General features: G+C 42.0%; 1 protein-coding gene across 1 annotated transcript in view; it reads left to right on the top strand.

The window, feature by feature from the left end:
• The first annotated feature begins 206 nt into the window (after positions 1-206).
• nedd9 (neural precursor cell expressed, developmentally down-regulated 9) overlaps positions 207-15,741 on the top strand; it is a 31,067-nt gene continuing 15,532 nt past the window's right edge. Inside the window, exons 1-2 of the mRNA XM_031295809.2 lie at positions 207-442; positions 14,632-15,036. Coding sequence (XP_031151669.1) covers positions 431-442; positions 14,632-15,036 — 417 coding nt within the window. The 5' untranslated portion in view covers positions 207-430. The remainder of the gene's footprint in view (positions 443-14,631; positions 15,037-15,741) is intronic.

The raw sequence follows: 15,741 nt of genomic DNA, 5'->3' as shown, positions 1-15,741 counted from the left end.
GAACCACAATTGAAAGAGAAATATTTTAGTTTTATAAGAATAGGCCTATATATGTTGTTCCAGACAACAGATTATCTACTGTCTTGTAATAATGACGTCAGATTTGCAGTTCGCGCGGAGGAGGGTGGGAGGGGTTTGCCGGGACAGAACGAGAACGTTTCTTCCGACCAATCAGTGGCTTTTTATGCAAATGAGCTGGTCCTACGGTCAATGTGTTGAAGAGCAATCTGGTGTAGAGGGGTAGAAAGAAGCGGTGCGGATTCCGAGATATTCCTACGTGTGTGTTTCTCCGTCTATGAAGCTCTGGATGGCTGGTTAACCACTCAGAAAAACACTTCAGTCCCTGCAGTTACGCAGATGTGCGCTCTTTGAATGCGATAAAGCGGATATTTTATTCACTTTTACTGGAGTCACAGAGAAGAGCTGCAAGATGAAATACAAAGTAAGTGAAGCGGCATTGATTGGATCGGTACTTTCTTTCTCTTGTGTCATAATATATGCTGGAAAAATCAATTCACAACAAACTGGTTTCTGTAAAGGACTCGACGTTGATGCTATGATTGTAAAACCTTTCCACTTTTGGTTTCATGATGGCGGTAATTATAAGTTCTTTAAATTAGTGCATCCGGGTTTGTTTCATAAATTGAACTGGTTAAACAAAAAAGGGAAACTGCCGAGAGGATGCTGTAACTTTTCTTGTAGATGTTTTTTAATGTTTTATATATATATATATGTCAATATGTGTGTGGATTCTGCTTTTTGTATGCACCTTCTCTGCCTTTAGGCTACATTTATTGCGACCACAGGGGCGTAAATAGAGTAAAACCGCACCCTCTTCCCCCCCCTTAAAAAGTAGAAATAGGAACAGGAATGTGTTTTTTTCTTATGTTGTTTTCATCATTTGATCTCAGATTGTCCTAGCAGTGTCCTAAAGACTATTGAGACTGTAAAGACATTTCACTGAGAGTCAAGTTGCCACCTAGTAAGCTAGGTATAAAAAGCACATTATAGCTTCTTATTGCTTTGCAGACAGTCACGCACGTCCTCTTTAATGACCCCCCCCCCCCCTTGTTGCTGTTGGACTTAGTGTGGTTATTATTTTATTTAGCTCATTCTCAATATGTGATGTCGCCTATTCAATTTCCTTTCAATTCAAAACAGTTCTACTGTATTAGGGTGGCAGCTGACACTATATTTTCATTAGGCTACCTGTTCATTTAATTTTATACTTTTTATTGATCCCCACTGGAGAAATTACAACTTTTTCACTCTGTTAGTTAGAACACACTACACACAGGCCTGACATACACACACATGCTCAGGTCCTATACATGCACAAATGGAGAGATGTCAGAGTGAGGGGGGCTGCGACTGCTGGACGGGCACCTTGAGCAGTTGGGGTTCGGTGCCTTGGTCAAGAGCGCCTTGGCAGTGCCCATGAGGTGAACTGGCACCTCTCCAGCTACTAGTCCACACTCCGTACTTCGGTCCGTACGGGGACTTGGACCAGCGACCCTCCAGTTCCCAACCCAACTCCCTACTGACTGAGCCTGAATTTATGTCAGCAAATATATTGGCAATAATTGACAATCTACAGTGTTCCCTGAGCCCATGGGGACTTCTTAAAATGTCAAAACTCAAAGATATGCAACTCTTATGATGACATGAAGATGAAGAAGGAAATCTTTAAAACTGAGATGCTAGAAGAAAAATGGCTTAAACTATGGATTGTCAAAACAGTGTCAATTAACTAATTTATTATTGACTAATCATTTCAGCAGTACAATATATATATATATATATACGTTTTTTTTCAGGAGGCTTATCCAGGGAGTTAGACTAAAACATCATCACATTGATGCAACCATCCTGTCAGTACAACTTAACACAATTGGGAAAGCTATCTAACTAGTTTATATTACAAACTGTAGTCATATTTTCCACTTCTAGCTGAGATCATTTGACGCTTTTCACTTAAAAATGAATCCTGTCTTCATTAAATCTCCTTGATACTCTCAGATTTCTCTTTACTTCAGCACGTAGCCATTCAGAGTCTGTTATGTCTGTCACTGTTTGTCACTGGGGTTTATTTTGTGATGAACGGCTTGGCGTCAGCTTCATCTGGCTGGAGGTACAGAAAGATTTGGATTGACTGTTGTGGAAAAATTGACATGTCTTGATCTCACTGGACCCCTGCTTTGTGAATGCTTTTGGGCATTTAGCAAGAGACTTGAACTGTTGCAGTTAAGTCTCATCTGCCCTACACTTTAGCCTGAAGTCTGCCTCACCATATTAGGGAAGCAATAACTGTGCAAAGTGTTTGGATGATTCAGGGATTTTTGAGGGCAGTGGCTGTTTTCTGAAGTGTGAAGCAGCTGTTTGCCAGAGTTTTGGCTCAGACTCTCGATTTACAGTTTGGATCTCTTTTCTTCAGCAGTCTACTGGGCTTGGTGTCACTCTTTAGCAGGGTGCGGTTACGATTGGAGGGTGGTGCACGCTGTGTGTCTGCGTCATGTCCAAACTGAGTCATTGTCCACTAAGTACACAGTTCACAGAGCGGAGAGAGCCGGAGCAGTCGAGGGTGATGATGCTGTTTTTTGGCGTGAGGCCAGTGAGCGTAGCAAGGATCTCTGGGGAGGAAACTGCTTTGATCAGGTCTCCATGATTACCATTTTCATCCTGAACAAGAAGGCAGTGGATGTTAATAAATGTGATCAACACCAGTGTTTCCAAGCAGTGCTCTGTCTATAGGAAGGAGATTTGACGTAAAAACTGTCTACACTTTGTTTGCCTTAGGTGAGATAAGGAGAGCAAAGAAATCATGCAGAGTGCTCTTTGCTTATGATAACATACCTACATTTTGCAACACTGCCAGAGGAAAACACGGGTGGCAGGAATAGAGAAGAAAGGTGGGAAATCTTGCAGGTCAGCCTCTCACAGATCATTGTTTAAATCTGTTAAACAGTTTACTATGTGCCCCTATTAGATCTCAGCTCTTGATCTCAGCCGCAATGAATTATTCACAGCTATATTAAGCACTCTTTTCCTCGCAGAGTGGTAATGTTTCAACACAAGCTTAATGAGGCGGTTGGCGCCCGTCACATGTCCTGAGGTGAGGTGCTGGCCAGACGCTGCCCCCCCCCCCCGGTTTCCAACTTGTGTTCAGGTGTGAAGGGAAGGCTTGTCTATTGTCTTCCATAGGTCACCTAATGCGTATAATCCCCCTGATGGGTCCACACACCAAGGGATCTCTTAAGGCTCTGACACACCAACCCGACGACCGACCATCGGCAGAATGAGACTGATCAGTCAGAGCAGACTGATCAGTCGGCTCCCCGATCAGTCGACTTTTTGGATCCCCTGAGGTCCAAAAAGTGCCTCAGAACACACTGAAGCGACGCCGACTTGAGTGTGTAATACGTCTCCATAACAGCAGGCGGCGCTAATCTGTATTGTCGCCCAAAAAATTAAAACCGGCAGCTGATTGGACGAAAGCGTCACGTGGGTCTGGCTTCTCCCGAATTTCAAAACAGACCATAATGGCGGCTCGTTCGGAATACGATCTCATATTTTACAAAGATAGTTCACCGAAACGTGTTTCTGAAAACATTTTAAGCGAGAAATTTTTGCTGAATCTGTCTTCATTTCAGATCGACAAAGGTCAGTTTAAAAGATTTTCCGTCAGATTTTGAGAGGCGTTTGTCCCTCTCATCCCGCTCGTCATTTCGATCGTTGAGTCCGGGTTGGTGTGTCAGGGCCTTTACAGCGCCAGTGAGGCCCTGAGGTTTCTGAGGAGGAAGAGCGTGATACCTGAAGTGGTTTAAAGTAATAGTCCAACATGTTGTGCTTATTTTCTTTCTGGTGGAGTTAGAGAAGATTAATATCACTCTCATGTCTGTAAAGTGAATACAAAGCTGGAGCCAGGAGACAAGTGTCTTAGCTTAGCATAAAGACTGGAAACAGGATGATACAGCTACAGCTCTCATTTGTTTTTTATATTAAAATATAAAAACAGCATTTTGTTGTTTTACGGGGGGGTTTGGAGTGTCCGCTAAATATAAGGCTACAGCCAGGTAGCGTAGCATAGCATAAACAATAAAGAGTAAAAACATTTTATTTTAGTTTAACCCCCCGTAAAACCTCAACTTGTTGCTTTTAATCTGAGTTCTGTACGGATTCAATATATATATATATATATATAGTGTTTAAAATAGTGTGATCAGAGGCAGCTGTTTCCAGTCTTTATGCTAAGCTAACCGTCCTCTGGCTCTAGCTCTAGCTTAATACTGCACAGATATAAGAGTGGTATAAGTCTTCTCCTCCAACTCTCCACTAAAAAGACAATAAGCTTATTTGCCAAAATGTCAAACTATTCCTTGAATGCTTTACGATAACTTTCTAAGGCAAAATAAGTTTTCATTCCTTCGTAGCTGACGTAACTGTTGCAGAAATAGCTTCACAACCACAGTGAAGAGTGATTAGGTGAACCCACATTCTGGCCTGTGTGTGTGTGTGTGTGTGTGTGTGTGTGTGTGTGTGGGTGTGTGTATGTGTGTTTTCTTTAGTTTCTTTTTTAATGGGTTCAGGCTCCAGGCACTGGTCCAAAAGCAAAGAGGGCTGGAGGAGAGGGGAGCAGACATTGTTCTGAGACTGTGGAGAAGGAGGAGGATCTGTGATGCTGAAAGGGCCTGCAGAAAATAAAAGAAAGAGGAAGTTGTGGGGGGAACGAGAGGGCAAACAGAGTTGGATGTATTGGGTTGGGGGGGATGGGAGCCTGGAGGTCGAGGAGCGCCCTGTGAGAATGAGAGCATTCCAGGCGATCGTGCGTGGGAAGGTTGTTCGGAAGATGCACATGATTGTTTCAAGGTGCCCCTTTACATTGTTAATGAGTCTGGAAGCACTCTTTTCTTGTCTGTGCATTGTGCAGAAGGAGACATGCTCCGGAAAGAAAACCAGGCAAACAATTCCTTTAGGGAAACCTCTGCAGGTTTGATGTGCACATTCAAGCAGTGAAATAGCTTTTCCATGCTTATCCACAGACTTTCTTTGAGACTAAATGCAACATAGATCATTTACTAAACCACTGCTAGTTAAAAGGTGATGGTATTTTCATGCTGTGGCGTTTTCAGTTTGTTTAGTTATTCATTTTAGTGCAGAATGACTTTGTAGTGAAGTTTGCTCCTGTGCAAGATTTTCAGTGAACGCGAAGAGCTTCTCCCCCAGCCAGAATGACAGAATGAATAGCATACCCGCGCCCTCGCAACATGAGCCAGCTATTAACATTTGAAAACGTTCAGCAGGGAGACAGACTACATTGTCAGAGAGAGAGAGAGAAAGAGAGAGAGAGAGAGAGAGAGAGAGAGAGAGAGACTACCCAACATCAGCAACATTGCATATAATCATTTCCATGTATGACCTTTGGCGGAAATCATTCTCGCCACCCTCTTCCTTCCCCCTTGAGGAATGCCAAGTATTTTATAGGGTCATCTCTCAAGATGTAGTGGGCCTCTGTCAGCTCGGTTCAACCCTGTGGAGAGTCAGTCCTCGTGGCAGATAAGAGGAGGCATGACAGCTGAGAAGTGTTTAATACCACTGCACTGAATTAGTACATCTTGTAGTTACTTGTTTGTGCTTTGAAAATGTGTTTGTGTTTGTCAGTAACTAACTGGCTGAACATGTGATGTAAGTTTGATAATCAATTGTTTCATTTTTCTCTAGTTCCAGCTTCTCAAATGTGAGAATTCGCTTTTTTTATTTGTCATATATGAAATTAAGATTAATATCATTGGATTTGTCATCGACAACAGACATATAAAGACATCATGGGCTTTTTTTTTTTTTTTTTTTTTTTACAATTTGACATTTTATAGAAAAACTATCTGAAAAAATATGCACCAAATGAATTTATAATAAAAATAAGCATTAGTTGCAGCCCTTATCTCATGGTCAACCTCTGACAGAATTAAAGAAAATACAGAAGTACATCATCAGTGGATGTTTTCAAAAGTTAAAAATGGTGAATAGTAAACAAAAGATTCTCCTTTTATCTCACATGCCCTTCATGTTTCAAAGGAGGAAGATGGCAGCCTCAACTCTTTGTCTTTTTGTCTGACATCTTTGCATAGCGTGAAATTGAGAGGACACAGAGTGAATCTCCATCTCATTGGCTATTCCTATATGTAAAAACCATTCAATGTGGCCCTGCAGAGATACCATGAAACATACTTCACATCTCCGCTAATGCCCCCTGGAGGGATTAGCTCTCGTCTCCGGGGGTTACCACGATACCCTCATTTGGCATCAATTCCGAGCTTGGAAATAATCCACCTCTCGGCTCCGCCAACACTGAGCGCCTCTTGGCTGGGGCCCCATAAATACCAATCATACTGTTTTATTTTGTGTGTTGCTGCTTTTTTTGGGTCAGAGGTCAGTGTCAGCAACCAAACAAAGCCCATCAAGCACGCAGAGATTCATAGCTTTGCCCAATGACACATCATGAATGAAAACAGCATGAATGCCGGTCAACACGGGTCCTCAAATTCTTGCTGCTTTACACTATTCGTACAGTCCTGGAATGATTTGTCAACAACAGCGTTGCACAATACAGTATGTTGCCCAAGCAGTTCACAGAATTTGATACACTTTGAGAGAATATCGCCAGTGTGGCTTTCACGTCTAATTATAGGTTGTACTTGGCGTTCAGGACCAGAGCGAGGGAGTCCAAGATGTGAAGTGATAAGACGAGGTCAGCGGAAGTGCTGCAGGCTAAGGAGGAGCGCATCATGTCAAGTTACCTTGAAGTTTATGTGACAGTAAAAAAATAAAAAAAACTATGAGGAATGGACAGGGCAAGAAGGAGAATAGTCATTTCACCCAAGAAGTTACTCAAATCACTTCCTGTGACTCCATAAAAAGGTGGCTGACAGTGTTGTAGTTGTGTCCTGCTTACGTCATATTGCATTAGGGGTTTTACTGCTGGGGTTTAACACTGACATGGTTATTAGCTTTGAAGTTGATTAGCGAACTTGTTAGCAAACAGTTGCTTATTTAGGGACTAAACTGCACAGTAGAGTATATAAAGAAACTCAGAAAGCTATTGTGATTGATTAGCGCAAGAGTGGCTGGCTTGCGTGTTAGCGGTTAGCTCCACAACTACAGTATTATTACACTACTAGCCCTGCCCCTCTCTACTTTACTAAGCTTTAAGCATCAATATTTCGGCACTTTTTGGTGAGCCCAGGCCTTCGATATAAAGATATTGATCATTGCGTTTTTAAATGTTATCTTAACACAAGCAGCAGCCATACAAGGACTAACATTTACTACTTATATTTTTTTCAGGGAACTCCACGTTTATGACACAGCTTTAGTCACGCATATTCACTGACTAAACAAATATCTCAGCTCTCAAACGGAGATGTTTTGACCATCAGTGGTTTGTCACATCTTGCAGTGGTTCGACACAACCCGGAACATCATACCCTGTCAAAGACAGTTGCCATACTATTGCTGTTGCTCTTTGGATGTTTTGGGGTGTGGAGTTTTCTTTGCAGTGCTGCTGCAGCTCGTGAATCACAAATGAGAGAAGAGGGAAGGTAGTGGGTGTCATATTTACACTGGGGATACAATAGTCTTTTATTCAGAATGAATGGAGCCTTTTTCTATCAGCTTGGAGGAGCTTGGTGTGCAGTGTCTTGATGTCTGTGTGTCCAATAAAATCCAAATCTGTGTTACTATTCAGCTGTCTGAAAAGAAACAAACGAACAAGCCAACGTGGTGATTTCTGACTATGGCTGATGACCATGATGAAGGCCACAAGGCTGGAATAAGCTATTGATTGTTTAACAGCTAGTCCCAACTCTATTTGTGCCACTGTAACTGTGTCATAACTATTGATTTACAGCTGCTTGCATAAGATATCAATCAGTCATTGTGTGGAAGAAGTGTGTTGGATCACGTTTCTCTAGCTTAAAATAAAAGCTCCAAAAGTTGTCACATTTTCCCTAAGACTTTTTCAGAAATAGCAGAGGGGAAGTTTCACCAAGCCTGCTGTGTAATTATGTTAATACACGGCCCACTGGCTTAGGCTGTAATCAGAGGGTCAACCTTCCTGAAAACTGTCCAAATGAAGAAATTACCATGTGCTCTGAGCTCTGAACCACTTCCCATGAGCCCTTCCTACCCAGAACCCTTCACACGGCCCATTTATTTGAACTGGCTCTCACCCGCAATCTTAGCAACGGCTCGTAAAAAGTCATCAGGTCCTCATTACCGTCATTACTATAATTATTTTCTATATTTAACCATGTGAAATGAGGCCAAATGAGTGTTCTGGTTCACCCCTTTCTGCCAACTACCCCAGGACACGTGTTACAGTTGGTACGTCCCTAATTTTCACACAGATATGCAATGTTCTCACAGTCGGAGCGTACCACTTTTTTTGGGAGCAGGTTGTGTTTGCTTCGGTTATAAGTATCCTCGTCTCTCATAAAGTAGGACCGCTCCCGTTGCCTTGGGAACGCTATGTTTCTGTTGTGTGGTGCGGTTGTGTTTTTGGCCGGTGTAACAGGGGGATTTAAGTATTTGTGAGCTTGTTTAGCCAAAGCCACCTTCATTATTATTAGATTGATGTGTACCCCAGAGATGCAGAGCCAAAACCACCCAGAGAGCTCTCACTGAAACCAAAGGTTGGGCCCCTTTTATGTGGGCGGTGAAGTTACATAAGGTTTTTATTTTTGGATGGTCAGCACAGGCTTTCCGCACAGGACGTTTATACTGTTTGTGTTCAGACAAGAAGCTAGTGAAAAAAATGCCTTCGTGGTGTTAGAGGTGTGTGAGTCAGAGAGTGGAGGGGCTCAGACAGCCTGGTCTTCAGGCTGTATATCGAGCTCCAGGTGCGAATCGGAACAAACCAGCTTTGCATGATTCCTCGCTTTCTAATGGCGAAAACATACGTACGACGCCGTGAGAGGCCAGATGTTGCAGAGGGCAGTATGAGACCTGGGAGACCCCCGAAACCTCCTTTTATCTTTTATACTTTTTATTGTCTTTCTGACCTGATCTGTTTTTCAATAATTAGATTATGTTTTGTCAAGCTTTATCATCAGCTTTTATCATTAGAGCTGAAATGATTAGTTGTTTTACCGATTAGTTGATCAACTGGAAAAACATTTCAATCCTTGTTTAAACGAAAATAGTGAAAAAATACCAAACATTCTCTAATTCCAGCCTCTCAAATGTGAGGATTTTCTGCATTTCTCTGTTAGGTTGGGCAAAACAAAATATCTGTAGACGTCACTTTTGACTCTGGGACGCTTTGATGGGCACTTTCTCATTATTCTTTAACATTTTGCACTACACAGCTCAGGAAGATGCTTCACGGTCTCGTTTTATACAGTGACAATACTTGATACCTGATTTCATAGACTCAGATTTCATAATTGGCAGATTAGCAATGAATAATTGTTAGTTGCCGCTTAAGATGATGTCTTAAAATTCCTTGTTTTGTTCACCGTCGGTGCAAAACTCCCATAGTCAGTCCACTTTTAGATGTGACAAATAAAAGGCAGCCCATTATCACATTTGAGAAGCTGAAATCAGAGACTATCAATGATTAATGGATGATTATACATAGTTGCTGATTAATTCTTTGTCAAACGAATAATTGATTAATGGATGAATCTTTGCTGCTCTAAATCAGAACAAATGGTAGAAGTCATGGGCAAATAACAGACATTTAACTGGATCATCTCACAAAGAAATAAAGTAAAACAAAATCCAGTAAAGTAAAAAAAAAGTTAAATCAAAATAAGCTTTCTAATAAAAGTAGAAGACACTTTAAAGGATGCTGAGATAGACGGCCTTGTTTCCTAAGACATATTGTTCAATATCTTGTTTGAAGCAATGCACAATTTACATCAGGAAGCAGCAGAACGCCTCTCGCCTCGCCAACTTATAACAAATAACTTCCTGGAAGCTCGTCCATGGGTGAAGCAGAAGGGGCCCTCCCCGCCTGCCCGCTGACATATGGCAAACGTGTTTATACTGTAGGAGGATCAATGGCGAGTGGTAGAGTCACCGTGTTGTGACTAACCAATGTTTATACCAGAGATTTGACACCCGCTTTAACAGTCAGTTTCACCTGCTGCGATTACAGTGATGCAGCTGACTGAAGCAAACAAAGACAGGAGCATCACTTCAAAAAGGATTTGCGTGTAGCTGGTACAGCTAACAGCATGTTTGTTCAGTGTGATGAGGGGTGATGTTTTCTGTTTCACGTCACCCATCAGATTTGAAATCTTCTCTGGTTCATGTATGACTCACTCATTGTTGGTCGAGGTGCTACAAAAGTGATCCTGATTTCCATTTATATTGTCTGTATGTTGACTTCATTATATTTTCTTATATTTTAGATAAATAATCATCAGTAATGTGGACATAATGTCTACATGTAAGTGGGGAAAAGGCAAATAATAGAACAGCTAGAAAAGTCTGGTAAGTTCAGAAAAGTACATCACTTTACTGTAATATGGCCTTTAAAACCAGTAAATGACAACACTTATGTCATATCACGATATTACGATATCCAAAATCTAAGACGATATCTAGTCTCATATCACGATATCGATATAATATCGATATATTGCCCAGCCCTAATTTGTACGGTGGCCCTGAAACCTCAACGCACTGCAAGAAAACACAAATAGACAAAATAGCACTTTTTTGTGCAAACTTGTATAGTCCAGTTGTGTTTTGTTTTTGCAGCATTTAGATTCTGCACATTTGTTGTCAAGTTGATGATAAATCTTCTTACTTTGATTGTGTTTTGTCTGTTTACAGTTTCAGTGTGTTGAGCTCTCACCCCTAGCATACATTTAGGATTTGGGAGTGCTGTGTAAAAAGGACTATATGAACATGTGAAAATCCATCCATCGTATTAACCATGTTTTACAGAAGGAATGCGTTGTTTAATGCAGAGGACTTCTTAAACATTAGTTCAAACATACATTTAAGAAGTTTAGGTCAAAATCATTAAGTATCCAAGTGATAAAACAATGTTAAGTGTTTATTTTTGTGCTTTTAAAGGGGGGCCAGGACCCAAAAAAACATGGCTATATTTAATTTAAAATCTCCACTGAGGCTCTAGAAACTACGAGCATGTTTGAGTGATTGTGACTGAGCTGTTGACGCCTGTGAGAAGCAGAAATGAACACCTCAGTGTGGTTTAGAGGACGGATGTTAGGTCAGTTTCTCTCGCACATTTTCTTCCACCAACATATCTCTGAGTAGCTGGGCTGAGATGTCTGCTCGAATACAAGCAGTTGTCAGTACCTTTTTAAATATGTATACACGTTTGTTTCTGATTGTGTGCACGTTGCTTTCTTGATTTGGCTTGCAGCGATCACTGTAATCAGCAGCAACAAAGGAGCGTGATATGTGCTGTTCTGGTGTCTGTGAGGTGATTCAATTTCTCCTTTGAGCATCAAACACAAAGCAGGTAACCACAGCAGGACAATAAGCCTCATGCAAGAATCACTGGGAAGAACAGGTTTGTTCTGAAGTGGCACGTACGAGTGATTTAAAAGAAATTGTGGCATTCATTTGTTATCCTGTCCAGTATCATCCTCTGTTGCACCTGACTGTTTAACATCCTCTTCTGTCGGCTGTAATATTCTTTCAGTCTAATATCTGTCTGTCACTTCCCCTTGACCACCTCTCATATTAGTCCTGGACTGCTTTGCTTTAGGAAGACACATTTTTTTAGTGTTTAACTTACATTGCTTGGGTTTACAAGCAATACCAGGGTACAAGCGGCCAAAATGGGTTTCCTCAGGAGGGTGGCTGGCGTCTCCCTTAGAGATAGGGTGAGAAGCACAGTCATCCGTGAGGAGCTCGGAGTAGAGCCGCTGCTCCTTCGCGTCGAAAGGAGCCAGTTGAGATGGTTCGGGCATCTGGTAAGGATGCTGCCTGGGCGCCTCCCTAGGGAGGTGTTCCAGGCACATCCAGCTGGGAGGAGGCCTCGGAGAAGACCCAGGACTAAGTGGAGGGATTATAGCTCCAACCTGGCCTGGGAACGCCTCGGGATCCCCCAGTCGGAGCTGGTTAATGTGGCTCAGGAAAGGGAAGTTTGGAGTCCCCTGCTGGAACGGGAAAAGCGGACGAAGATGGATGCTTGGGTTTATTTTGGGTCCCCTAACACCACTAGTGACGCTGCTAAACTTGTTATCTTTTTGTCTGTAGGACGTGAAGCTCAGTATTGTAAAATGATTTTGTTCTACTCCTTGGTTTTTCAATTTTGTAAATGAAACAAACTGAACAGACCAGGGTCGCCTTATATGACTATTTTAGTGCCGTTGAGGCTGAAACGAGCGTTTTTTTGTGCAGTTATAAGAGACTTTGGTGAATCCGACTTAGAAAAAGTGAGACGTTTAGGATAAGAATGTGAAAATGTTTTTGCATTAGGCCCAATGTCAGCACAGAAAGCTGCTTTAAACTTGTCTCTCATTCCTCAGAACAAATGTATTCAAAGTCTAATTAGAGCTGCAGTTGTAATCAAAGCAATCAGCATTTTGTTTCCTCATGGATGCCTCTGCCAACCTTGATCAAATTATTGCAATGAGCAAACATCCAGGTCAGCTCCCATTGGGCGACGTCAACCTTCGGGGGTCACCATCGAACTTGTTGCAGCTAGCTGGTGGCGGGGGGTGATTGTGAGGGTGTAATTGTGCAACAGGTGTTGCTGGCTAATGGCCCTGACAGTGCACTTTGACAATAGCCAGGGAGGCCAAGCCCGCAGTGAGAGATAACAATGTTAGTGGCAGAGAGCGTTTCACATGGGAACGGCCTGAATCAGGCGGGGTAGGAAAGAGGAAGGCCAAAGAGCGTTCAAGAAAGCCTCAAAACGGGCTTCCTGATTCCCGCACTGAGCTACTAAAGGGTGAGGCGTTAATGACCTAGACCGACAACAAAAAAGGTACTAGAAAGATAAGTGAAAACTGTTTCCATTAAGCGCACAAACACAGCTTCTCAAACAGTCATCGTTTACATTTTTCTGGTAATCCTCACTCTGTAGAAATATTTATTTTTGATCCAAATGTGCATGTAGCTCGTAGTCTGATTAGGAATTAAAATGTATCCTCTACTCAGCTAATTTCATCTGATACTAGTGAGTTTGATCCAAACTGCAAGATGAGTTTATGAAGATTTGAAGTCTGCAGAAGTGTGACTTCAACTCTGTCCCTCTGTATTTTCAGTTTCATTATAAGATTTTTTTTTGTTGTTGCTGAAGCAGAAGCAGTAAATGTTTAACAAAAGATAGTTTTTTACTGTCTTTACAAGGCCCATCTGACTGGATAGTGGTGCTACAAAAATAAAAAGGGTTGTTCGCACGAAACAGACAAGCTCTACAAACACTCCCTCAGTATCTAACGTAAAGGAGCCCTTGAGCAAGGCGCTTAATCCCTAATTGTATTTACATAGTTTACATAGCTTACAATACAGGACTGTTGTGCTGCGCAGCTCCCAGGAGTTTAAATTTGTTATGTGAAGATAAAAAAGCTGAAAAGGAGTGTTCATACTCATTTAACTCTTTCCATGGATGAATAACAGCTAAAGGAAAAAGACTGATGCATTTACTGAGGCAATTAGTCTTTAAATGCCTCTCTTAGTTACAGAAGTGGCGCACTCTGGGGTTTTCCTATCTCCAGAATCTGTGGTTTTGAGTCATTATCCCTCAGCCTTCACTGGCCCTTTAGATAACTGTGCCCTCGAGCAGAGAGCAAGCTGAGAAAATCCCATCAAGTTCAGACTGTTTTGAAAGACATCTGGTGTGGAGCAGGGGGCTAATGGGATCCTGCATGGTAATTTGAAGTGCAGAGAAAACTTCACCAGCATGTCATTTACCAAGGTGTTTTAAAACATGTACATAAACATAGAAGTATTGTAATTGATGTTAAACTCTAGATTTAAACTACTCTATCTGTACTGTCTATGAAGCTGCAGCCAGCAGGTGATTAGCTTAGCTTAGCATAATGACTAGAAACAAGGGGAAACAGCTAGCCTAGCTCTGTCCAAAGGTAACAAAGGCTCTCAAACTAACGCGTTATATGTCATTTGTTTAATTGGTAGAAAAAAACAAAGCGTGACAACTAGTTGAGGTTATGAGCCAAACTACTTTTTGACAGGGAGCAGCAACTACTTGAAGTCTTGTCATCACCTAAAGATTGCCAGGCAACCAGCACAGACTCAAGGACAACCCCCATGAAACCACAACTTGTCGTGCTTACACTTTTTTGTAGGAATTAAGCAAACAAGATAGGACGTGTAAGTTAGTGAGCTTCCTAGCCAGGCTAGCTAGCTGTATCCCCCTATTTCCAGTCTTTGTGCTAAGCTAAGCTAACCATTTGAAGGCTGTAGAGTCATATTTAAAGTAGAGAAATGAGACTGGTATCGATCTTCTCATCTCACTTAATAAGCAGATTTCCCAAACAAACTATTCCTTTAAGGTTTGATAGAATTAAATAAAACCTGACAGTATGTGATAGAAGGTAAAAGCTGTTGTTCCATCTAGCTTATTTCGGTTCAATTAAGCAAAGATCTTTATCTAAAAGAATTTCTGCTGTCTTCCATCAGAACCTGATGGCCAAAGCGCTGTACGACAACATGCCGGAGTCCCCCGAGGAGCTGGCCTTCCGTAAAGGGGACATCCTGACCGTCATTGAGCAGAACACAGGAGGTCTGGAGGGCTGGTGGCTCTGCTCCCTGCACGGCCGCCAAGGCATCGCCCCTGGCAACCGCCTGAAGCTGCTGATCGGACCCATGTTCGAGGCCCAGTCCCCAACCGCCCAGTCCCCCCCTCAGAGCTCAGCCTATCAGCAAAAGGCTGGCTCGGGGGCTCAGGGAATCTACCAGGTGCCACCGTCCCTCAAGAGTCCACAGCAGCAGAGTCAGCAGAGCATCTACCAGGTTCCTCCTGGACAAGACGTCTACCAAGTCCCACCGAGAAGTACTCTAGCTACTGAAACCCTCCCGAGCAAGGTGAGAAAGAAAGAGAGCTAGATTACATTTCCCTAAGGCTGCAACTAAAGACCATTTTCATTATCAGTGAATCTGTCAATTAGTTTTTTTATTAATCATTAAATCCAATTAATCCAAAAGTAGAGGAGAGGAACTCATTAGTAAAACCACCTGATGAGGTGATTGGCTGGAAGGAACACCTGTGGACTATAATGGCTCTCTAGTCAAAATGTTAACAAAAAAAAAATTTCAGTGATATAAAATGAAAAAAGCAACAAATCCTCACATTTGAAAGGCTGGGAATAGAGAATGTTTGGCATTTGTTTTTTATATATATCAATTAAATTGTTTGAGCCCTACATTTCTCCATCCTTTATATGATTAGGTTTTCATTGTGTTTTAAACATAGTCACAAAGTAGTGGGGTACAGACTTTTGAAAACCTAATGGCAATGATTTACACAAGTTACAAATTTCAGATAAAATGGTAGAGAGGGGTATGAAAGCATAGATCAGTAGAAAATGGAGTGGGTTTAGAGAAGAGAAAATGGAAACTGGTGTGTTTGACCTCTGGAGATCATTCTTTGGGATCAGAGCAGATTTAAAACATTTAGTCGGTGTGGCCTGGCGAGTGTGGGTATTAGATGTGATAGGACATGGCATTTACACCGTGACCTGTTATCCTGCCACGACTCTCATCAGTGTGATTGCACACACAGAAAGCAGG

Source organism: Sander lucioperca, chromosome 14, assembly GCF_008315115.2.
Source record: "Sander lucioperca isolate FBNREF2018 chromosome 14, SLUC_FBN_1.2, whole genome shotgun sequence".
Classification (NCBI taxonomy): Eukaryota; Metazoa; Chordata; class Actinopteri; order Perciformes; family Percidae; genus Sander; species Sander lucioperca.
The sequence above is the reverse complement of the archived record's forward strand: the minus strand, read 5'-3'. Positions and strand labels throughout refer to the sequence as shown.